Source organism: Anomaloglossus baeobatrachus, chromosome 6, assembly GCF_048569485.1.
Source record: "Anomaloglossus baeobatrachus isolate aAnoBae1 chromosome 6, aAnoBae1.hap1, whole genome shotgun sequence".
NCBI classification, from domain to species: domain Eukaryota; kingdom Metazoa; phylum Chordata; class Amphibia; order Anura; family Aromobatidae; genus Anomaloglossus; species Anomaloglossus baeobatrachus.
The window spans coordinates 508,871,744-508,897,219 of NC_134358.1; the positions used below are offsets into that span (position 1 = coordinate 508,871,744).

The 25,476-nt window shown below is 41.3% G+C and overlaps 1 protein-coding gene across 8 annotated transcripts in view; it reads right to left on the minus strand.

Annotated features, from left to right (window-relative positions):
• Positions 1 to 8,160: 8,160 nt before the first annotated feature.
• Positions 8,161 to 25,476, minus strand: part of DIP2C (disco interacting protein 2 homolog C) — a 655,955-nt gene continuing 638,639 nt past the window's right edge. For all 8 annotated transcript variants that reach the window (XM_075315465.1, XM_075315466.1, XM_075315463.1 and 5 more), the window contains 3 exons: positions 21,756 to 21,930; positions 21,223 to 21,346; positions 8,161 to 19,826 (listed from right to left, as the gene is read on the minus strand). In XM_075315465.1, coding sequence (XP_075171580.1) covers positions 19,574 to 19,826; positions 21,223 to 21,346; positions 21,756 to 21,930 — 552 coding nt within the window. In that variant the 3' untranslated portion in view covers positions 8,161 to 19,573. The remainder of the gene's footprint in view (positions 19,827 to 21,222; positions 21,347 to 21,755; positions 21,931 to 25,476) is intronic.

Below are 25,476 nucleotides of genomic sequence, written 5' to 3' on the forward strand. Positions count from 1 at the left end.
GCTAAGTGGACAGAAATAGCAAAGTTGTCGGTAGCTCCGGTTCATCCAAACTCTTACTTATAGGCAACTACCTTAAATAAACCCAACTCTTCTATATTGGGACCAATAGCTTTCACAAAAAAAAAATTGAAATACGTGTGTGAAAAAAATCACATTGAAGTCGAAACACTCCCCTCTAACTTCTTTCTTATTTAATCCTAAACTATCAGATAGCTTAAGAGGTAGTCTAACTAAGCTATGGTTTGATAAATGACTTTTTTGTTTTGCTGATATAGTTGATGGTTACTCTAGGGTCCTTGCTACCTTTTGATAAAATGCAATCAAGCTACAACTTGCCTTCAAACTCTTTCTATTTACAAATAAGGCATTACGTATATTCACTTTACTTCTACTTGGTTGTCTGTATACCAACTCACTTTGATGGGCTTTGTAGGGCAGGAGTGTCGACCGACCAAGGGTCTTATCTCTGACATTTTAATGGACCCATGTCCGGAAGAGCCTCCGAGGCACTCCTACATGGCCAGGTGGCAGGCTTTCTTGGATGAGTCTCTTACTCCTGGCATATAGCAGGGGATCTGGAGAAGAGCAGCTAAGACCTCCACTTGTTATATGTACAAGGAAAACCAATATAAATTACTTACCATATTTTCCGGTTTGTAAGACACACTTCTTTCCCCCAAAACTGGGGGGGAAATGGGGGTGCGTCTTACAAACCGCATATGGCTTACCAGTGCGGCAGTGGTGGTGCAGGGTCAGCGATACTGCGAGCTCGTGGGGTGTCAAGGCGGCGGGCACTATTGATCTGCTGGCGGATTCGGAGGAGGGGGTGCTGTGGCTCAAGAGGGTCAAGTGTATGGCAGCGGACGGTCGTTCAAACTGCGGGTTCGGGGGTGTCATGGTGGCAGGTGCCATTGATCTGCTGGCAGACTGCGTGCTGCTTTGAATCGCCCACAGGTGACGAGAAGGATTTCAAGAAAATGGCCACAGAGTCGTGCGTGCACAGATAGGACTTCGTGGCCATTTTCTTGACGTCCATTGTGGTCAATCTGTGCCTCCATGGCTATTTTCTTTAAGTCCGCTGGCAATTCAATGGAGCCTGCAGTCTGCCAGAAGATCAAAGTGCTCGCAACCTCGACACCCCCATGAGCCGGCAGAATCGCCGAAACGCCGCTGCTGCACAATGACCCTGTTGAGCCGCGACACCCCCTCCTCTGAGCCCGCCGGCAGATCAATGGCACCAGCCGCTGTGACACCCCACGAGCCCGCAGTATCGCCGACCCTCCACCACTGACTCTCTTGAACCACGACACCCCCTCCTCTGAGCCCGCAGCATCACCTACCCTGCCTCCCTTGACCATCCTGAGCCAGTCCACCACCGACGCTCCTCCCTGGTGAGTTAATATATAAGAGGCACTAGGATTAGAAGACTGTTGTGAATGTTAGTTATGTCTTGGCTGCTGGGAGGCTCCCTCTGGTGGCCAGGAAGGGTTTGGACAGAGACCAGGTGGGTTGTGCAGTGGGTGTTTCCTTTCCTAACTCTCTGCTTATTTAAGTCCTGGTCTGATTGCAGGCTGTTGCCGGATGTCAGTTGTTCTTTGTATCTCCAGCCTGCGTAATCCTGCTCTACATCACATCCACTCCAGATAAGTTCTTGCTCTTTATTTATTGCCTGGTTCTCTTGCTTATCTGGGTTTGTCATTTGTTGTGGTTGGTTTCAGTTTATTTCCTTCCAGGGATTTTCCCCCTCAGTAGATTGTTGAGGAACTCCCTGCAGTTCTGTGTGGAGTATTGCTCCTTTGGGTCCATGTGTTTGTGGCTTGTTGAATTACTTATAATTCTTGTTTTCTGTTCATTGGTATGACAAGGGCACCTGGTATAGGACGGAGTTCAGATCGAGCGATCTGAGGGCCTTTTTGTACTATCAGGAAGTTGGTATTTTGCAGGGTTTTTCTCTGGCTACCATCAGTCCCTTTCCTGTCCTTTCCTATTTTAGTCAGCGGGGGCCTCACCTTTTGCTAATCCTGTCATCTACCTGTGTATTGTGTTTTTCCTATATCACCGCAGTCTTTGAATGTGGGGGGCTTGCTATTCTTGTCTATTTTCTGAGGCAGAGAGTTATTCATCTTTCCTACCTTTAGGATAGTTAGTTCTCCGGCTGGGTTCGCGGTGCACAGGATGTTAGTTCACCCCTCGGCTACTTCTAGTTGTGTTGGTTAGTAAGGGGATGGCGGCCAGATTAGTTGCCAAGGCTCTTGTCACCTTTTTGCCAATGATTTGTGGTGATCTTCCATGGTTCCGGATCATAACAGTACATCCGGCCAAACAAATTTAAAGGGTACTCTTAAGAAGGAAAAAAAAAAGCTGCTGAGAATATTTTTTTTTTGTGTTTTTCCTCTTCTTCTTTGGGTTCTGTGGAAGATTTCTTTTGTCTAGCATGGAGGAATTGGGTGAGCGTGTTGCTCATCTTGATGCTAAGGTTCGTCGTATAGAGTCTTATCTTGCACAGACTCCCCTTGCAGAGCCTAAAATTCCCGTTCCTGAATTTTTTTCGGGAGATAGGTCGAGATTTTTGAGCTTCAAAAATAATTGTAAATTATTTTTTGACCTGCGCCCTAAGTCCTCAGGGAATCCCGTACAGCAGGTTAAGATTGTCATCTCCTTGCTGCGTGGTGACCCTCAGGACTGGGCCTTCTCTTTAGCGTCTGATGATCCGATTCTCAATGATGTGGACTCCTTTTTTCAGGCCTTGGGATTATTATATGACGAACCCAATATTGTGGACCAAGCAGAAAAGGTCTTGTTGTCCTTAACTCAGGGTTTGGATTCTGTAGAAACGTTTTGTCAGAAATTTCGTAAGTGGGCGGTCCTTACCAAATGGAATGATGATGCGCTTGCGGCTCTTTTTCGCAAGGGTATTGCGGATGCTGTGAAGGATGTAATGGTAGGATTTCCTGTCCCTTCTGGTCTTGATGCCTCTATGACCTTGGCCATTCAGATTGATAGGCGTTTACGTGAGCGCAGGAAGATACCTGCTGGTTTTGTGCCTGTGGAACAGCCTTTGGAGCCTATGGAGTGTGATAGGGTCCTTTCTAATGCTAGTCGGCAGGGGTTCAGACGGAAGAATAGACTGTGCTTCTATTGTGGAGACGCTTCTCATAACATCTCTGTCTGCCCTAAACGTGAAAGGAGATTGGCTACTTCTGTTACTGTGGGTTCTTTGCAACCAAAGTTTCTTTTGTCTGTCACATTGATTTGCTCATTGTCTTCCTTTTCTGCATTTGCCTTTGTGGATTCAGGGGCAGCGCTCAATTTGATGGATTTTGGGTTTGCTAGGGATTGTGGTTTTCCCATGGTTCCTTTGCAAACTCCTATTCCTTTAAGGGGCATTGATGCTACCCCTTTGGCAGAACATAAACCCCAATTTTGGACCCAGGTGCCTATGAGAGTTGCACCAGCGCATCAGGAAACGTGTACATTTTTAGTATTGCATAATCTACAGGATACCTTGGTACTGGGATTTCCATGGTTGCAGACCCATAATCCGGTTCTTGACTGGAGATCCTTGTCGGTAGTTAGTTGGGGTTGTCAAGGTTTGCATCAGGACCTTTCCGTGTCGTCCACGTCTGCTCAGGCAGTTGATGTTCCGGCTTTCTTGTCTGATTTCCGTGATGTATTTAATGACCAGGAATCTGATTCTCTGCCCCCACACCGGGACTGTGACTGTGCCATTGAGTTGGTGCCCGGTTGTAAATTTCCCAAGGGGCGGATTTTCAACTTGTCTGTGCCCGAACATGATGCCATGCGGTCATATATCAGAGAATCATTGGAGAAGGGGCACATTCGGCCCTCATCTTCTCCTTTGGGTGCTGGCTTCTTCTTTGTTGCTAAGAAAGATGGTTCGTTGAGGCCTTGTATTGATTACCGTCTTCTTAATAAAATTACAGTCAAATATCAGTACCCTTTGCCTCTGATGTCTGATCTGTTTTCTAGAGTGCAGAGTGCCAAATGGTTTACGAAACTGGATCTCAAGGGTGCGTATAATCTCATCCGTATTAAGGAGGGTGATGAATGGAAGACGGCTTTTAATACTCCTGAGGGGCATTTTGAGTACCTAGTGATGCCTTTTGGGCTCACTAATGCACCCTCCGTCTTCCAGGCCTTCATGAATGATATTTTTCGGGACCTTATTGGTAAATTTTTGATTGTGTATTTGGATGACATCTTGATTTTTTCTGATGATTGGGACTCTCATGTGGGGCAAGTATGGGAGGTTTTTCAGATACTTAAGGATAATGCACTGTACGTTAAGGGGTCAAAGTGCCTCTTTGGGGTGCAAAGGATTTCCTTTTTGGGCTTCATCCGGTCTCCCTCCGCTATTGAAATGGACCCGGTTAAGGTTCAGGCTATTTACGACTGGGTGCAACTGAGTTCTCTAAAATCCCTGCAGCGGTTTTTTGGGTTTGCTAATTTTTACCGTAAATTTATAGCCAATTTTTCTGCCATTGTCAAACCTCTGACAGATTTGACAAAGAAGGGAGCTGATGCTGAGCATTGGACCCCTGAGGCTATTGTGGCCTTCCAGGAGCTTAAAAGGCGATTCACTTCTGCCCCAGTTCTGCAGCAACCTGATGTGTCTCGCCCATTTCAAGTTGAGATCGATGCTTCAGAGATCGGAGCAGGTGCTTTTCTGTCTCAACGAGACGCTACTTCGGGTAAACTTAAGCCCTGTGCTTTTTTCTCTCGGAAGTTTGCTCCTTCTGAACGGAATTATGATGTGGGGAACCGGGAATTATTGGCTATGAAGTGGGCATTTGAAGAGTGGAGGCATTGGTTGGAGGGGGCTAGGCATCAAGTTGTGGTGCTTACGGACCACAAGAATCTCCTCTATCTGGAATCGGCCAAGAGGTTGAATCCTCGGCAGGCCAGGTGGGCTTTGTTTTTTACCCGGTTTAATTTTGTGGTCTCTTTTTTGCCGGGCACCAAGAATGTTAAGGCCGATGCCCTTTCCAGGAGTTTCTGCGCTGACTCTTTGGAGGTTGTCGAACAGTCTACTATCCTGAATGATGGTGTAGTTTTCTTGGCTATTTCACCTGATCTGCGGTTGGCACTGGCGGAATTTCAGGGGGATAAACCTGAGAGATGTCCTACAGGGAAACTGTTTGTCCCAGACCAATGGAGAGACCGAGTTGTCTCTGAGGTTCATTGCTCTGTTTTGGCGGGTCATCCTGGCATTTTTGGTACTCGGGATCTTGTGAGACGCTCTTTTTGGTGGCCTTCCCTGTCCCGAGATGTCCGTCGTTTTGTGCAGTCGTGTGGAGTTTGTTCTAGGTCCAAGCCCTGTTGTTCACGTTCTAGTGGGCTATTATTGCCTTTGCCTGTACCTAAGAAACCTTGGACGCACATCTCTATGGATTTTATTTCAGAGCTTCCTGTCTCTCAGAAAATGACTGTGATTTGGGTGATCTGTGACAGATTCTCCAAGATGGTCCACTTGGTTCCCCTATCTAAGTTGCCGTCTTCATCAGAGTTGGTGCCTTTGTTTTTGCAACATGTTGTCCGTTTGCATGGTATTCCCGAAAACATTGTTTCTGACAGAGGGGTGCAGTTTGTATCCAGGTTTTGGAGGATTTTTTGCTCCAAATTGGGTATTCAGCTATCTTTCTCCTCGGCATTTCATCCTCAGACCAACGGTCAGACTGAAAGGGCTAACCAGACCCTGGAGACCTATTTACGGTGTTTTGTTTCTGCGGATCAGGATGACTGGGTTTCGTTTTTGCCTTTGGCTGAATTTGCCCTTAACAATAGAACTAGCTCTACCACGTTGGTGTCCCCCTTTTTCTGCAATTTTGGGTATCACCCTAGGTTCCTCTCAGGGCAGCTTGAGGCGTCTGACTGTCCGGGGGTGGATTCGGTGGTCAACAGAATGCAGCAGATTTGGGGGCAGGTAGTGGATAAATTGTTTCAGTCCCAAGAAACTGCCCAAAAGTTTGCCAACCGGCGTCGGACTGTTGGTCCCCGGTTTAAAGTAGGGGACATGGTGTGGTTGTCCTCTAAAAATATTCCTATGAGAGTTCCGTCTCCTAAATTTAAGCCCAGATTTATTGGACCTTATAAGATTTCGGAGATTATTAATCCTGTATCTTTCCGTTTGACTCTGCCTGCGTATTTAAGATTCACAATGTCTTCCATAAGTCCTTGTTGAAGAAACATGTGGAGCCGGTAGTTCCTTCAACAGCGCCTCCTGACCCTGTTTTGGTACAAGGGGATCTGGAGTATGAGGTTGAAAAAATTCTGGATTCCCGTCGCAGTAGGCGTCAGCTTCAGTACCTTGTGAAATGGAAGGGATATGGGCAGGAGGATAACTCTTGGGTTGTGGCTTCTGACATTCATGCGGACAGGTTGGTTCGCGCCTTCCATCATGCTCATCCCGAGCGACCCGGTGGCGTGGGTGAGTGTTCGGTGACCCCTCCTCAAGGGGGGGGTACTGTTGTGAATGTTAATTATGTCTTGGCTGCTGGGAGGCTCCCTCTGGTGGCCAGGAAGGGTTTGGACAGAGACCAGGTGGGTTGTGCAGTGGGTGTTTCCTTTCCTAACTCTCTGCTTATTTAAGTCCTGGTCTGATTGCAGGCTGTTGCCGGATGTCAGTTGTTCTTTGTATCTCCAGCCTGCTTAATCCTGCTCTACATCACATCCACTCCAGATAAGTTCTTGCTCTTTATTTATTGCCTGGTTCTTTTGCTTATCTGGGTTTGTCATTTGTTGTGGTTGGTTTCAGTTTATTTCCTTCCAGGGATTTTCCCCCTCAGTAGATTGTTGAGGAACTCCCTGCAGTTCTGTGTGGAGTATTGCTCCTTTGGGTCCATGTGTTTGTGGCTTGTTGAATTACTTATAATTCTTGTTTTCTGTTCATTGGTATGACAAGGGCACCTGGTATAGGACGGAGTTCAGATCGAGCGATCTGAGGGCCTTTTTGTACTATCAGGAAGTTGGTATTTTGCAGGGTTTTTCTCTGGCTACCATCAGTCCCTTTCCTGTCCTTTCCTATTTTAGTCAGCGGGGGCCTCACCTTTTGCTAATCCTGTCATCTACCTGTGTATTGTGTTTTTCCTATATCACAGCAGTCTTTGAATGTGGGGGGCTTGCTATTCTTGTCTATTTTCTGAGGCAGAGAGTTATTCATCTTTCCTACCTTTAGGATAGGTAGTTCTCCGGCTGGGTTCGCGGTGCACAGGATGTTAGTTCACCCCTCGGCTACTTCTAGTTGTGTTGGTTAGTAAGGGGATGGCGGCCAGATTAGTTGCCAAGGCTCTTGTCACCTTTTTGCCAATGATTTGTGGTGATCTTCCATGGTTCCGGATCATAACAGAAGACGGACCCTCATTTTATCAGTGAAATTATTTTTTTTCCTATTTTCCTCCAAATTTGGAGTGCGTCTTATAATCCAGTGCGTCTTATAAAACGAAAAATATGGTATGTTGTGGAATAACACTCCTTCGTTATTGCATAAACTTAATCCTAATATACCTAACCAATGTTGAAGGTGTGGATTCAATGATGGAGACTTAACCCATATCTTTGGGGAGTGTTTCGCCATACAAAGGTTTTGGAATAAGGTCAAAAATATAATCTTTGAGGTTGCAAGCCACCACATTCCATTAGACCCTAAATTCTACTTGCTTAATGTTCCCCCATTTTGGATTGGAAGTAGGACCCAACAGATTCTTCTGCATTTGACTACAGCCGCAAGATGTTTAATAGCACGAAACTGGAAGTTGGCTCGTCCTCCTTCGCTAAGTGAGTTACATTCTCGGGTGCAGGACATTCGAGGTATGGAGCATCTCACAGCTTTAATAAATAACACGTCTGAACGATTTGAAGCAACATGGAATCTGTGGGATGTATACTGGGTTCACAATTTTTAATAATGGTAATTACTTAGCAAATAATATGATCAACCTCCTGGGCTCTTCCCCCCCCTTTCCCTTCCTCATGTTTCATTGTCTTGTCAATTCCATTTGTCTTTACTATATTGTTACGTGGTTTGCATTGAATTTTTGTATGCATTCTATTTTTTAAGTGATCTATCCCGGTAAGGTTCTGTTGTAAAATCAATAAATACTCTATTCTATATAATGAAATAAAGGACAAGCACAGCAGATATTCAGAGCAACAAAAATAAAAGCTTTTTATTTGTTCATTTGAATATAAAACAGGCGTTATCACAGATGTACAAAGCGTACTGGTGGTTTAACATACAAGAAGGTTGCTGTCTTTTGCACATAAAAATTTTATTAATTATTATCGGTTCAGCTGTGATTGGCTGAGTAAATGACGTTTTCTCAAACCAGTCAACACTCCATGAAGTAACGCTTCTGCTAACATTCAACTGATAGACAGGGACGCTCTTTCCCTGGGGTAAAGTGTCAAGCAGAATTAAATAGATCATAAAACAAGCACCATGAGGAATCTGTTGGACCGTGTGTGGTGTGTATGGGTTTATCTGCACTCTCCTCTCGGTCTACCCACATAAGAGAAAAAATAAAAAAGCACAAAAGGTCACAAGACAGACATTACGAGATCCCATGAATGGTTTATCTACAGTACGCATTCTAACACAGAATCTTCCTTTATTGCTGTTTCTTAACCTTGCCAGCACCATAGAGCAGTCACGTGTCATGTACGATGGGCACAATACACAAAGATCTGGATAACTATTATTTTACATTTCCTATTCGCAGGCAGATAGTGCTACATGTTTCTGTCTTTACAACATCGTTGGTTGACGTCCATCTTAAAGTGGATCATTGCTGCTCCTTTCTGTCTAATACCTGAGGTCAGATGCTGGCATTTTGAGTCCACAAGACCAAAAAAAGCTCAACAGGTCGGTACCGCTTCCTTGTAAAGTGTGTTCAAAAGTTCACTAGAATCGTTTTACCACCACAAACAACACAATCGTCTATTCGTAGTTGACAAATGAAAGGAAACTCATGAATATACCGATGGCTTCACTGTATCAAGGTGGCACAAGAGAACCATAAACTTGTCATGGAGTTCTCCTGAGTATGGAATGATGAGGGTTAATCACGCACATTTTACTGTAAGTGTGAAGGTATAATGGCTGCCTCATATCTGGACACAATTTGCTAATATGATATTACTATTTTAATCAATTTCTTTAAAAGCATATGCCACCTGTAAGTTTGGCCGTGACGTTTTAGTGTTCTATAGATGCCATGCAGTCCAGTGGGCTAGTCGTAGGACATGCCAATCGACTTTTTAAGTTGCCTTCAAATGCTGCACAGCTTTGCAGGTTATAACTGGAAAGATTTAAAAGGTTCACAGCTTTGGACAATCTTTAATTTTTTGACACTACCCAGTTCGCAAAGTGTCTCTTTAATGGGACCCATAGCAATCAGCTGTATCCTGTGAAGAAATTTGTCACTAAATGTTCAATTTCCCTCTAGGTTACTCCCAAAATAGCAAGTTATCCCCTATCTGCAGAGCACTGTCTTGCATGGTGCGATGTTCGGCTTTTGTACTTTTCAGTCTATGGAACTGCCAGAGGAAGTGTCAGTGCTTCACTCTTCCCAGTAGTCCCATAGACAATTAATGGAGTGGAGGTATAGTATGTAAATATATGCTCAATTCAAGCCGGGGCTATGGAGAGAGAGATTTCTAAAAGTCCATGTAAACAGACCCCAGAGATCATCAAGGTACACCGTATCCATATTTTGGGAGTGCGTCACAAAATTGCCTAGTGTTTAAATCAGGTTTATATGTTACATGTTTTTTTCAGCAATGTTTTATTTCTTTTCAACTCTAACTTCCTGCTGTTTCAGGAAACAACACATGTACATTACCTCAATGGTCAGACCCTGAGCATATATTTTGTATTAAAGCATCACTGTGAAGTGAGGGGAGCTGTGACATCACCTATTGTGATTGCTGGAGCCTGTGTTTTCAACTACATATAGAGAGTTACCTGTCATTGTAATCCTGCCTCTGTTGATAATAAACCTGCTAAAAAAAGCTCCAGTGGGCAGTGTGAAAATTGCAAGATTCCTCATTTTATTTTTGAATCATGATTAGTGATGAACGTTCAGATTTTTCGTACCGAATCCCAGACTACTATTCCGGTATTCATCACAAATAACGAACCTAATGCATGAACCAGAACATTTTTCAGGTTCCTGATTGACTTGTATTAGGTTTCTTATTCGTGAAGAATACCAGAATAGTACTTTGAGATTAGTTACAAATAATCTGAACTCGAATAGTTATTCGGGGTCCGACCATTGTGGCCATGTACATGTATTGCTTCCTGAAACAACAGGGGTTAGAATTGAAAAAATAAATCCCCAGTGGCCAGTGTGAAATTTGTAAGGTTTCCTCAAGATTTTTAATTTTTATTTTTAAAACAGATTGTGATATGGGGGGAAAAAAACACTGGCAAACATTTTTTTAAAAATTACAGCCAACACAAAACCTTGATTTAAAATAGGTAATTTCATTATGACCCATTCCCTTTAAGCATAACAAAGTGTCCATTCAAAGATCCAAGTTATCCTTGTAATCCAGGACACATCTGAATGTGCTGGTTTCTGTAGGTGCAAGGATTTCTGCAAACTTCATTCAGATACTGTATTTGGGATAATGACAGAAAATTTTGTACGAAATTTACCGCAGGTGAAATTCCCCTAGAGATCTTTTACAGAATTAAGTTTCCGATTAAAGTATCTCTTTTTAAATCCCATTGTTTGGATGGACGCTAGAGTCCGTGATGAAATGTGATATTATCCAGCTTTAACCTATGGAAAAATGTCTGCACCTTGAATCTAAGCCTAAGGGGCCCTTTGCACACTACGACATCGCAGGTGCGATGTCGGTGGGGTCAAATCGAATGTGACGCACCTCCGCCGTCGCTCTCGACATCGTAGTGTGTAAAGCATTTTTGATACGATTAACGAGCACAAAAGCGTCGTAATCGTATCATCGGTGTAGGGTCCGGCATTTCCATGAATTGGGAAAGATCGATGTTACGATGTTGTTCCTCGTTCCTGCGGCAGCACACATCGCTGTGTGTGAAGCCGCAGGAGCGAGGAACATCTCCAACCTGCGTCCCGGCCGGCAATGCGGAAGGAAGGTGGTGGGCGGGATGTTTACGTCCCGCTCATCTCCGCCCCTCCGCTTCTATTGGCCGCCTGCCGTGTGACGTCGCTATGACGCCGCACGTCCCGCCCCCTTAGGAAGGAGGCGGGTCGCCGGCCAGAGCGACGTTGCAGGGCAGGTAAGTGCATGTGAAGCTGCCGTAGCGATAATTTTCGCTACGGCAGCTATCACCATGATATCGCAGCTGTGACGGGGGTGGGGACTATCGCGCTCGGCATCGCAGCATCGGCTTGCGATGTCGTAGTGTGCAAAGGGCCCCTTAGACATACATTTTTTTTTTATAAAAATCAAAATATTCCTAAAAAAAATTAAATAAAATTATATTGACAAAATAATATTTGGGATTATTAAATCCTGACCCTTTTTTTTTTTTAAAAAAAATGGAGGCACTTTTGCCATTTGATATGTAAAACAAAATACATATTATTACAGAATGGATGTTACATTTTTCTAAATTTTGGGCACCAAATTATATTTGGGATATTTAATAGGGATATTTTTGGTAATATATGGCAATTATCCCTTATTTTCTGTCAATCAACTAAGAAGATTCATATTATTCATCAATTTTATTTATTTTTTTTTCCATAATAAATTTGTGTAAAAGAACAAAAACACTTTTTCCCCCTTATCTTATAAAGGCTTACTTAAAAATCATAAATAAGAGAAAGTAAAAATTTCCAGAAATTAATACCTATACAGACGCCTGGACTTGATACATCTTGGGACTTTACTCGTGTAGTGCTTAAGTCTAAGTGAATAGAGAGATGAGTTTATTTTAGTGAGAAGTTAAGGAATCCTTTTTTTAATCTCATGATCACCCCAGAATATCCAATGTTTAGGAAGCTAAATGGAAAAAGTACAAAATAAGAGAACTTATATAATCCATGTTTAATAGATATAAGTAGCATCTTCCCTTTACAATAATTTACCATATAAAATATAAATCAGAATTACAATTTATAATAATGTTCCTCTGGGGAATACTGCCTACAAGTCTTTCCACTTTTCTATTACCTGCCTTATTCCAAGGTTTCTGTACAGTGTCAAATACAATGGGTCCTTCACAAATATAACCATAATCCTTTCTTCCCAGACAGATAATGAGGACGAGTCAAAAATCAGAAACCCCCGATAAAGCCTTATTCAGACGTCCTTCCTCTTTGTATGCAAGAAAAAAATGGCTGATTTTCAGCAGTAAGCTGAGGCCAATTTTCAGCCATTTTTGGTCAGCAAGTCACCGGTGTGACAACAGTTTTTCTCGCATACAAATAAAAAGGGAGAAAACAGACAGAACTCGATGACGAAGGGATGGCGAGGACTAGCCAAGTTTATGACAGTCCAAATTTCGCCAAATCAGTGAATTGGATCATTAGCTCTGAACAAAAATGGACGTCTCCAATTTTTTTTTGTAGACAATTGGTCCGCAAAAACTGGACATTTGAACATGTCTATAGACTACAATGGCTACGTGTTCCTTCCATGAATACCACGGATAGAACATATTGGACGTCTGAGCGAGGCCTAAATCTGAGTCTCGATCGTTTGTAGTAGTGATTTTCACCTCTACACTCCTAATTTTCAAGTCAACATCAGACTACATTCTTAAGGAGACCATAGATCAGTGATTACAGTAGATGCCTGCAGCACAGTAAACGCTGTGGCCGGATGCCCTGATTTTCTGGTCTCTTGGTGGCTCCACAGTAAGGCACATACACACGAGCCCGCTCCACACACATTGACTCTCTGAATGATGTATATATCTGCCATGGAGCGTGAATGGGTTAAAAGATTTGTACAGCTAGATAAAAAAAAATAATACATCTTAATATTATTCTTTCAATATTACAATTCCACCAATGTATCACTGTCAGCACTAGTCGTGGCGGTTCCATTTGCACAATTGCTTTTACAGGAGAGACTTCCTTCCATGTCAACGCATGATGCAAAGCGCTGGCTAACTGGCTCATTTTAGTGGGTAAGCCGTATAATTCGACCAAGATAGTTTAGCTATTAATATGATTCAGCCAGCCCCGATATCAAGTCCGTCTCCACATTTATGCGACATAAGAAAATGAGGAGATGGAGCTGACAGCGGGACATTGTGGAGCTTTATAATTTAAGTATATCAATAGGTTACATTAATTACAAAAACAGCTAAAGATTTCTATCTAGCGGAACAACCCTTTTATAAGTCAGTAAGCAATGAGATCCTAAGACTTATCATGCAATGGATAGAGGAAGATACTGTTTTGACATCTATGCAGATTATTTGGATTTCTGTGCCAATAAATTGGAGCTTTAATCTCTAAAAAGTTAGGCCCTGTGCACACACTGCTTTTTTGCTGCTTTTTTGGTGCAGTTTGTGGTCATAAATTACATGTATGACTTTCCCCCAACAAAGTCTATGAGAAATCCAAAAGGATGTGTGCATGTTGCTTCTTTTTTGTCGGCAGTTTTAGGTTCAGAAAAAAGAAGTAGCATGTCACTTCTTTTCTGCATTTTTTCCATTGAATATAGTGGGGAAAACGCATGTGCAAAACAACACCAAAACGCGGCAAAAACGCACCAAAACACAGCAAAAACACATGCATTTTTTTTTCGGCCAAAGGGTGCATTTTTTTGCTCAAGAAACAAAACTTCTGTGTGCGCACATCCCCTAAAATCAACATTATATTCTTTCTGGTTTGAAAGAAACCCTGTCACCAAGTTTTGGCTACCTCATCTGGTAGCAACAATATCGAGGCAGAGATCCTGATTCCAGCGAAGTGTCACTTACTAAGCTGCTTCTTGTCATTTTGATAAAATGTTGGTTTTATCAAACCGTGATTATTACTGAGAAGACTAGCAAGTTTGCAGCTATTCAGTCCTCAATATGAATTAGCTCTATCTATCCGCGCCCTCCTACCGCTGATTGGTAATTTCTGTCTACACTGTACATAGGTAGAAAGCTTATATGCTTATGTAGATTCACTGGGATTATTTTTACTATTTCCCCTCTGGTTATTGACATAATTTTTTGATGGATATTTTTGTTCTTATAGGTGACAGCTGCCAATCAGTGGTGTCGGCAGAGTTATAAAAAGTTCATAATAGAGAAGACTAGCAGATCTGCAGCAGAGAAATCAGTGATTTTATCAAAACTGCAGAAAGCAGCTCAGTGACATCACTAGAATCGGGGTCTTTGTCCCTCTATAATGCTATTCTCAGGTGCAGCGCAAAGACCAGAAGACAGATTGCTATTAAGAAATCTCTAACATGTCAAAAAAACATGTCCAGAGCCTAAAAAAAGAACTGAGGGTCACTTTACATTTTGACTAACTGAATGGTGAATGCAAAATGGAAATGCTTATCGTCTTCATCAAATCCAAAACATATTGTAGACTTCTGAACATATTTAGTCTCTACAGGAAAAGTTTCCTTACTGGAAAATAAGAAAACAGCAGAAGGTAGAAGCCGGCATGCAGAATTACCCAACATGAAGCTCCACTTTTCACTAAATTGCTTAAGGAAATTGCTTTTTGTTTGACATTCTTTTCAAATCTACTTTTTAAATTAAAAATTCCAGGGGCCGTTCAACTTCCACCAACTACAAAATTATCAGGTCTGTGTTACGGGAGCCTGTAGATTGCTGAAAGAACTCGGACTACGTCCATAAAACTTATAGTCAGCGGGACTGAAAATCTGCAGGAAATCTGAATTACCGCAACTACCAGCTCAGTAGAAGGAAACAGGCGGGAAGCAAAAGGATGTCGGCTAATACAAGTTTTATTTTTGGTAAAAAATGTGTAGTGCTCAAGTTGAATTTCTTGTTAACAGGGATGCATGTACACATCTGAATCTAGCTATTATTGCTCCAATGCATCTAAAAAAGAAACCTTATTAACCATCCTCAATACAAATCTACAGTTTTGTCTTTACAAACTCTGAGTAGCCTGATCCTGCAGCCATATATCATTCTAACTATTCCCTTGTAATAAGTAGCATATATTCAGTAGGTTAGCAAGCAGCAGTGAAAGGAAGGACTGCAGGATCAGTTACCAATGGTACATATATGTGCGTAGGACCTGTAGACACAAAATGACTGGAGATTTTCAATGAAGAACACTTGCAAAGTTACTTCATTTTTTTAGATGCATTTGAGGAATGGTTGTAGGGATGTACAGGCAGTCTCCAGGTTACAAACATGGTACATTCTCTGTATCAAAATTGGAAAGGTCGGCAAATGGTAAAAAAAACAAAAAAAAAAACAACAAAACTAACACAGACCTCAACACTCACCCAGGGTGAACAATGTCCAGTCCTCATCTTTCCACCATTGTGCATTGCATCGCCAGCCCCTACACTATTGGCTAAGACTTCCAGACGCATCCAGGTCTCAAAGGTCATGGTGCATATCTTCCCTCGAGATGAGTGAACCCGTGCGAGTTTGGTTCGGGGGGAATCAGTCAGACTTTAGAAAAAGTTTGATTTTGGACCTGGACTTGACCTGAACCCCAATGGAAGTCACTAACTGGACAGTTTAGGTCTTCGCCAACATGCAACCAGCCATAAACAGATCACTTCCGGAGGGCAGGTGGGGGGTAAGGGCTTTTATTTTGGTTTTTTTTAATTTGTTTGGTGCACACTACATCCGATCATGCTGTTATAACTCCCAGTGCTAGCCGATCAAATACTGCAAGTGGCTTACACTGGGCTGAGCACCGAGTGTACCCGAGCACAGCGATGGTCGTGTGAATGATTTGCATACGTGAAGCGCCCAAACTCTGTTTTTTTTGTAAAGTCTTTCTTTTGGTATGAACATCGAACCCTGTACCTCTAGTTCACTCACCTCTAGTCTTCACATCACAACTTTAGGGTGCACAGTGACCTCCAAAGCCAAGGATGTGGCCTAAAGTCCTGGCCTATAGTAGAGAGGCTGGGAATATAGCACACAAGGACGGCTGGAGAGGTGGGCAGAGGTAAGTACTAGCTGTTTTTTTTTCTTTTTACATCTTACATTTGTAACTACTAGTCATAGGTATGTTATATGTTTGTAGCTTGGGGACTACCTGTTCATGTGCTCCCCTCCCTAACTACTCCTAAATGTGTTAATGCGTTAAGTTACAAATATGTAATATCATCAAATCAAAACATTCTCAAAGCCATCCAGCAAAAAAATAAATAAAGTTTACTTAGCTTATGGGTGATGGATAGCATCTGTCGGAGGCATATATCACAGACTCACAGCCACCGAACAGAAAAAAATATACCTTAAAGAGTATTCTGACTCTACTCAATTTCAGATTGCACATCTACTGATAATTTTCAAAAAACGTGCACGATTAGCAGGTATGTGACCCCAGACTAGGACAGGTGGACAATACCTGACGATCATGCATGTTTCCCAGCAGGTACGTGTAGATATTTGTCCTCTCGATATGGAGGGGAGTGGAACCAGAATATCCCTTCAAACATACATGTTCTATTAACATGGAGACCTGCTATTACGATGGTAAGTATTGGACCTGTAGGGTTTTTTCATGTTTGTTGCACACACATCTTGTAATATGTTGGCCTTAGAGAACAGCTTAGGAAGGACACCTCTGTACATTCCCTTTATAGTGTTTCTTAGTTCTCATTTATTTGCCCTACCAACTCTTCTGTAACTTCTACTAAATGAACCCTTGAGTCGGACCTCATTTGGCACAGAAGTCTGCCCGTTCCTAACAGAGAAGTTCCAGTATTTGCCTGCAGATATACAGTATTTTCACAACTTAGATTAAGAAATAACTGGAGACGAAGGATGGGCGAGCACTAAAATCATCAAGTGCTCGTTACTCGAGTCGAGCAGGTCAGACGCTCCGAAAGGGCTCAAGTCAAGTAATGAGCACTAAGGCAGTCAATGATTGGGCAGTTCGGCTCAATGTCCACATACAGCCAGCCTTTCTGGGTGAAGGGAGGGCAGGAGTTTTTTTTTCTTTTCATACGCTACATCCAAAAACAATGTTTTAACTCAGTGAGAGTAATTCAGAAACTGCGATTGGCTCTCCCCGAGAAACCTGCACACATCATGAAGTGAAGCAATCCTGTGCATTGTGGTCGTTGTTTCACGGATGACACATGAGAACACCTGCGAAATTTGGCCAAGCACCGCAAGTATTCAAGCACCCCAATGCGCTATCGAGTACCGAACAGTGGCAAGCATGCTCGCTCAATACTACTATAGACCATACTCCTGAAGCTTTTCGGAATTGAGCAGGACGCTAAATGATCTAATATTTGCAATTCCACTTTCGTTCCATTTCTGGGTCAGAAACTAGATCCATATTATAAAGCTGGCGGACATCCATGGTGAGTAAAGCCTGTCTGTGGACACAAATTCTCCGAATGATGAATGCCTGAATCCAAAGTTCTTTTTTTTTTATTTGGGATACCCTGTGAGAAGATAAAGACTTGCTGCATTCTCTGAATTAAACAAAATTACAAAAAATAAAGACTTTTTGTCAGAAGTAAATAATATTACACAGGATTAAGGATGAGGCAGCAATGATGCGATTTGTAAGAAAGATGTAAGTGTAATAGACTAATGGATGGCGCCTCCATTTAACAAGTATAAAAAAAACAAACAAACATGACTTATGCCTTTTAAATTGGAAATTTGAGATTTGCAAGTTAAAAATTTGAATTTGAAGGCGTCGTTAAAGTCAGTAAATCAGACGCAGATGGAGACAATATCGAGCGCCCATGGAAGATGTGAGGCTTCACATTTCTAAACAAGGACGATGACGATACGACTCTGAATTTCTGAAAACGGCATCATTCCCCAACATGATTTTTTTTTTACATATCAAATGCATCCTCCGATCAGCACACACATTATACAATTGTATCTACTGTTGTTTCTCTAGAAGAAAACAAAAAAAAAAAAAAAAAGAAAATGATAGTGCATATCAGACATACGTTTTGTACACCATCTAAAGGATGGTTATTTTAAAATCCACTTGCTGGTATCTAGAGTAATCTTGTATACGGGAACACAGGCAATCCACGATTGCAGTTTTTTTCGAACGAAGATTGTGAATAACACCCAGTTATATACAGTGGGAGACACCATGCAAGTGACACGTACTGCATCGTAAACATTAAAATATATCCCTTCCCGCATAACCCATTAGTGAATTTATTATTTCATATATATATATATTTGATGTGATACTATCCACTCAAGATAATACAACGCTTTTTTTTTATATTACCAAACATTACAAGAAGTTTCGCTTTCTCGAATGCTGTTTTTGTTTTATACTTCTAAAAGAGATCAAAATAAATTAAACATTTTATACATAATTACATATGGAGAGTTAACTTATTTTATCTTTTTAGTTCAGTACAAAGATATTTGCCGAAGTCCATCTAATGCATACTAGGTTTTTTTAAACAATCGCTAGTTATATTCCTCTCAATCTGAGATGAACAGCAATTTGTGTGCTTAATTAGGAATTGCTATGTAGACCATCTTGGGGAAAAGAAATTGCTAGGTTAAAATAGATAACCTCAATCCGTCATTCTTCAGCCCCAAGGAGGCAAAATAAACATTAAATAAAGACTTTCTACAGTAGTCATATTAAAGTCTACTTTACGATTTGCAACCGATAATCTTTCCTTACTGTATCAGAAGGAGAAATAAAACACAATAAAATAAGATTTTCCATTCTGATAATAAGGGGTTAAAACACTGGACAGATTAGCAGCTTACAAACTTTGGCTTCAATCCAGTACCCAAAAAAGCTAAAACTGTGATTGTTGACCCTTTCTTTTACATGGTGTGCCATTATGATTTTTTTTTCCCATTTTTGTGTGTGTGTTTGTACCATTTCTCATTTCCCAAATACCAGGACTAGATCCAAAATGTCTCCAACACACAGATGTAAACCCCATAACAATCCTGTCACCATATATTTTTTTCCTGCCTATTTCGTTCCATTACAAAATAATCCTTCATAAAAGGTATATAGCTACATAATGAAAACAATAATAAAAAAAAGATAAAAAAAAATATTTTTTTGTAAAAACTGGCATTTAAATAATAAAAAAGCCAAGGGGTCACACAGGTCTTCGTACAATGGAGACCTGCATAGTGCTCAGCTTGTTAAACTGAGGCAGCAAAGTACCTTAAAAAAAAAAAAAGTCTCTTGATGCTAAAATGTAGTGGTAAAAACAAAAGCACATTTCACATTCTGTCTGCCCAATTTTGAGAAATTGGAAAGTTAAAATGACAAAAACTGATCCATTCTGAGCAAAATTTAAATCCCCTATTTGCAAGTTTGTAATTTTTTTTGTGTTTTTTTTTGTTTTTTTTTAGTGGACACAAAAAATTTATACATCTATTGTGAAGTCCATGGAAGCCTTTAAAATTACAAGACTACATGTTGTAGGCCACATAAATGGGGTCCAGCTGATCTGCCAAAAACCCATCTCGTAGGTGCATACGCTGTTTCTCTCCACGGGAGTTGATAGGAATGACACCAATGTCCACTACTACAACCACGCCTACAATAAGATAATGTTCCTCCAAGATCACGTTGGTGACTAGTGGTACCAGATCCAGGGCTTCTTGTTCAGAGCCATCGAGCTCTACCACAACGACCAACAAGTTTGTCCAAGTAAACACAGCACTAATAGGAGAAAGAAGGGTGAGAAAAAGTTGGATTTAGAACCAATGGAAATCTGATAATTACTAGAAAATGTTCATCATCAATATTCTGCTTATAGTGATACTAAAACCAGACTCTTACTGGGTCATTGAAGTGGCCAAATGGGTTGATACATTTTTTTTAGAACATACAATACCTAAACTATCCAAAGGACCACTAAAACAGTTCACCAAACAAGCCATCCTTTCCAACCCCCCATAAACGTGCATAGTCAGCTCGCCTAAAGATGCACGGGCTTTTAATGTGAAAATGCAAGTAACCAGCAGGCAAAGACCTCTGGAGGTTTCTCTCTTGTGAAATAAGGAATCAAGAATTTAAATTCGACATGCCTGATCTTTCTTTTCAGGGGAGAATTGGCAGGCCCCCATGGCCAAACTAGCTCTCAAGAATTCCTGATTCCTGGGTTCACGACCCATACCTCTTGTCTCAGTTGATGGGTCTTTGGAGTTTAAGTTATCGAAAAATTATAGATTCTCGAGTCGTTCATTGTTCTTTGCAGTACTTATTTCACTGGCAGGGTTATGGTCCTGTAGAGAGCACTTTGGTACCAGTCTCTGACTTAGGGCATTTCATCACTGTCATCCGTCCTGAGGGTCCAGCAGCCCCTCATAGAGGGAGGGGTACTGTCAGATCGAGTCTTGCTGAAAACTCAACTGAGTGTCATCGCGGCATTCAGTAATTTCAATTTCACATGACTAATCTTTCTTTTCAGGGGAATATTGGCAGGCCCCCATGGTCAAACAATCCCTTAGAAATTGTCAGGTTCAACTGATCCTCTTATTTATGGGAACCTTAGAAGGTTTTTTCATGTTAAAAAAAATATGGCCCAAACATTTGTATACATATATAAAGAATATCAGTTACTAAATCAACATAAAATTGATTACAGTAGGCCAAAAATAAAAAAATGTCTGCCGACTGAAGGATGATTAAATCCTTAGATCTCGAGACTGATACTACACACAACAGAACAGTTGCTTGATGGTCTGTAAAGACTTTGTCTTTTGCTGACATCCTTTTCCTGACTTTCCTATAAAATTTCCCCTCCTATTGAGATAAAACAACCAGCACTTCCAAGATGGTCGGAGATGCGATGGGGGCATGACGCCACAGCTCAACTAATTCATGGTGAGCTGTGGTGTTCCCAATAGCAGATGATATATAAGATTTGGTGCGAGGTGGATATTGGCACATCACTAGCCAGACAATTCTGATTTATGAAGCGGCACGCACCTCTTCATTAAATCAGAAGTGTACGACTCCACCATGCCCACTCATCAAGACCAGCTAGAAAATCACCGGTTTTGGTGAATCAGGGCCATAGAATTTAAATAAAGAAAAAAAACAAAGCAATTACCATTCTGTAACACTCTTGTGGGCTCTGATCACAGACGTTTCTATATCAATTGGGTGATATCTCATCCCTCGTAGCTCCATTGCTTCATCCAGTGCCCCAACCACGTAAAGAGCATCGTGTCGTTCTACAAGGATGAAAAACAAACTTTTCAGCAAAGTTTTGTCAATCATTAAGAAAAGAGAAAAAAATCTACTCTCATTATAACTTCTATATTTTCAGCCCATTGAGCTACCATTCTGCTCATGTAAAAACCAATACCAGTCTAATATGATTTCTTGGAATTAATGAGGATTGTAGAAAACATCAGTATTATAACAGTGATCAGGAAAGAGATTGAGGGATGGTTAAGAAAATAAATGACAACGTCTCCATTGACCCAGAACTGGGCTCTGTATACTGGGCTCTTAATATAACCTGTAGAAGGTCTGACCGTGAATCTCATAAGGTACATACACTTACATGGCGCTACTTCTAATACTGAAAAAAGATAAAAACCTCTAACCGATAATGTAAGGATCCATTTAGTTTCCTACCGCCATTTGCATCTGTTAGTTCCGTTCTTCTTAAGAATCCCAGGTATCCCGTTCTTGCCCAGACAGTTTGCGTATCTCCAAAGCTAAGTCTAGAGCTGAAGTGATCAGACTGCAGCGACTCATCTCCATAAATTGTGAAGTAGCCACTGGCATTGTGAGCGCTATGAACCCAAATCTACAAACAAAAACGCAAGAATATGTTATTTATTTGAATGTAAACCTTTTGTGCAGTGACTTTGCCTTTATCTATAAGAACATTTGGCTTCCGAAAATAAAGAGAACTAGTCACCAGGTCAAGACCAGGCTGATGGTTTATTACCCGAACACCAATGTTCCAAAAGATCAACATATTATCAAATCGTAACAAATGGTGGCAGGTATTTTATCCTTTTGAACATTTATGTCAGATTCACATGTCCGAGTTTCACGGGCGAGTCAGGATTGGCAGCAGATATCCTGTCCCGAAATCAACTAACTCATATATGCCTACGAGTTCGGGTTAGAAAAAAAATCTAGTCCATCCATAGAGTGTGAGACTTGGACGTGTCAAATTACCAGCACCAAGAAGAACAGGATGGCTGCTTATTCCAACCTTCAAAATTGTCTCTTCAGGGAGGAAGTAGACGAACTCTAGCGCCACCTATTAGAGGTAGCAATCCTAAAAGTCAAAAGTGACCCATTAACTAGCCTTGTCATATGACTTAGGATTTATGCCAGATGAGAACCTCAATTTGCGGACACTGTGTTTCAGGGTAATTGCCTCTCGCCGGTGCAAAGTATGGGATCTAATGTGGCTGTATGATAGGGTAAGATGGGATCTAAAAGGGAAGCTATTCTCCTTGCGGAGACTGACAGACCAATCCAGCATGCCAGTTGTGAGGAGACTTATAGCTGTAAAGCTCCTCTGGGAAATTTGCAAATTGTCTCTTCAGGGAGGACGTAGACAAACTCTAGTGCCACCTATTGAAGGTAGCCATCCTAAAAGTCAAAAGTGAACTTTAACGAGCCTTGTCACATGACTTCAACTTTACACCAGAGGACCATTGCGGCATAAATTCTCCTCCCTACTGGCATGCCAGATTGGTGTGTCAGTCTCCACAAGGAGAATAGTGTTCCCTTTAGACCGTATGCCAACCTCCAGAACTTTTCTTAAGGAGACTCTTCCTTCCTTTGCAGTCCTTTTAGCAAGCAATTATAAAAATATCTTTTAATTGTATTTATTTTACCTATATCGATTGCACAGCACTTTACAAACTTTATTATCATTGTTCCCATTGGTGATAACAATCTAAGTTCCCTATCAGTTTGTCTTTGGAGTGTAGGAGGAAACTGGAGAACCAGGAGGAAACTCTCGGAAACACGGGGAGAACATACAAACTCCTTGCAGTTGTTGTCTTTCAAGGGATTGAAAGCCTTATCTAACATATTGATCAATAATTGGGTATTTCTTACTAAAGTAAAGGAAAACATGTTTAGTTGTGAGCTTTATCAGAGCGGTGTTCTAAAGCTGACCAGAGCTGTTCATCGAACGCCGAAATTTACACACTTATCTCCATCTACTATAAGGAGGGCGCATGGCTGGTTCATTGGGAAACATACCAGATTCCCTTGATTAATATTTTTCTTGTCTGACGTGGTGTTATGGCAAGTATCTGCCAATTAAGGAGTTTCAATAGAGCTGGGGCGGCTCGATACCTCCCTGGAAATAACATCAAGGACTATTGCTTGAATTGTAGAAGAGGTTGCCTTGTTGAGAGAACCTCTTAATGGATGTTGGATAATATGGATTTGGGGGTCTCTTTTGTGCAAACGGGGTTTGAAAAAAAAATATTTTAAAGCAACAAATGTCATAAAATGTGAATAAACAACAACTAAAAATTAGTCTTGGCTTATAAGCAACTGGCCATGATGCCAATAGCATCTTATGTGATCACTGAGGTTATTAACCTCAGTGGCCATGTGCTGTACTACTGACAACATGGCTCCCATCCATTAGCAGGGTAATATGGCAAGGCTGGGGGACTTCTGGAGCTGATACGCTGAATCTCCAAGGGATTGGAAAAGTGATTATTGTTTTTCAATTATTCCATAACTATTGCTATTGTTTTTATTTTTTCTGCTGACAGATTAGGACATCCCTTTAAAAAGGGAATCTGTCAGCGAGTTTTTGCTATGTAATCTGAGGGCAGCATGCTGTAGGGGTTAAAAAACAAAACTCAACTATGCCTCTCTTATCAGGCTGTGTGCTGTTGTTTACTTAAACTAAAGGCTTTATCACATGGTGATTATCATTGCTGGACTATATTGTCTCATGCACAGCAGTCCAGTACACGCCCTCTTCTGACTGACACCTCAGTGTCAATGTACAATCTCTAGAGAGAGCCTGGTGTGGTCAGGAGCAGTTCTACTACATGGCTAAATCTAGAAATTCTAATTGTGTAAGAACGGCTGCATCCAGTAATCTAAGTGACACATAGTTGGAATCAGGATCTCTTTGGCTACAACATGCTGCTCCCAGATGAGGTAGCAAAAACCTGCTGACAAATTCCCTTCAAAATTACTCGAAATTTACCTTCGTATACAGATGGTGCAGGTACTTCTTAACACTATATAAAAGTGACCAGAACTCACCATTACATAGTGGTAAGAAGTTTTGGTTTTATAGATTTAATCTGTAGCATATACATGAATAAGACCGTGTATTCTCATAATAAATACTAAAAAGAGAGGAAGAGTTAATTATTCCCAAACCCGTTATCATATTCCGTAAATCAATTACAATCAATAATCTTATAAAGCTTAATATATAAAAGAAGAAATATATTGCTAGGAAAGTCATTATCTTAATACAGAAAATACTTCAGACGCGAGTTAATCGTGTGTAATTTTACATTGGCGTTTTTCTAAAGCAGAATGATACATTCATGTCCTAAGCAAGAAAGGCGACATCGTAAAACCCTGGGAAAAGCTAAATCTCATTGATTAATGTTCTGTCACGATTCAGAAGCGGAATGTAATCTCTTTTATAAACAGCAATAAGTTGTAAGTCTCTGGTACGGAGCCCTTTGATTTCTGATTTGCCGATACAGTACAAATTAGATGGCAGAGGAACAGAATAATTTAAAAGATTAAGAATGAAAAAAAAGAGCAACCATGATAAAGTACCCGAAAAGCAACAGTATAAAGCGTGAAGAGACGAAAACAACACCAACAAAGCTGACAGTGAATAAAAAACATGCCGGATTCATACATACGTGCAAAGTCGGGGCTCAGATTGGAATACCCAACCACTCCTGACCGGAGAGAGCGGGTCATAGGCATATACCTGCTCAGGTCAGGAGGCCCAGCGGTGGAGCCCGGTCTGTGCACGGACTGTGATCCGAACACGGACTGCGTCTCACAGACATGAGATCGGACTAGACTAGTAATACAGTCCAAGACACCGCAGCTTCTCAGCTTTCAAAGTTTCATAAGGTAATTTCCCATTATTTCCAAAAACGTCTTTACTGTAACTATTAAAGGAAAATACCTGAAGGTACTGCCAACCCTGACTTGGTTTTTTTTTTTGACCCAGAACACTGACAAGTAGAACAATAAAGTATACTTTCTTCTATTAAGGCTTCCAAGATGTAAAAAAAAAAAAATGCTACTAACACTAGAAGTCCCAGAGAGGGGTCATTTAACATTTCTACCATTGGAACCCTATGGAGCTCGAAATTTC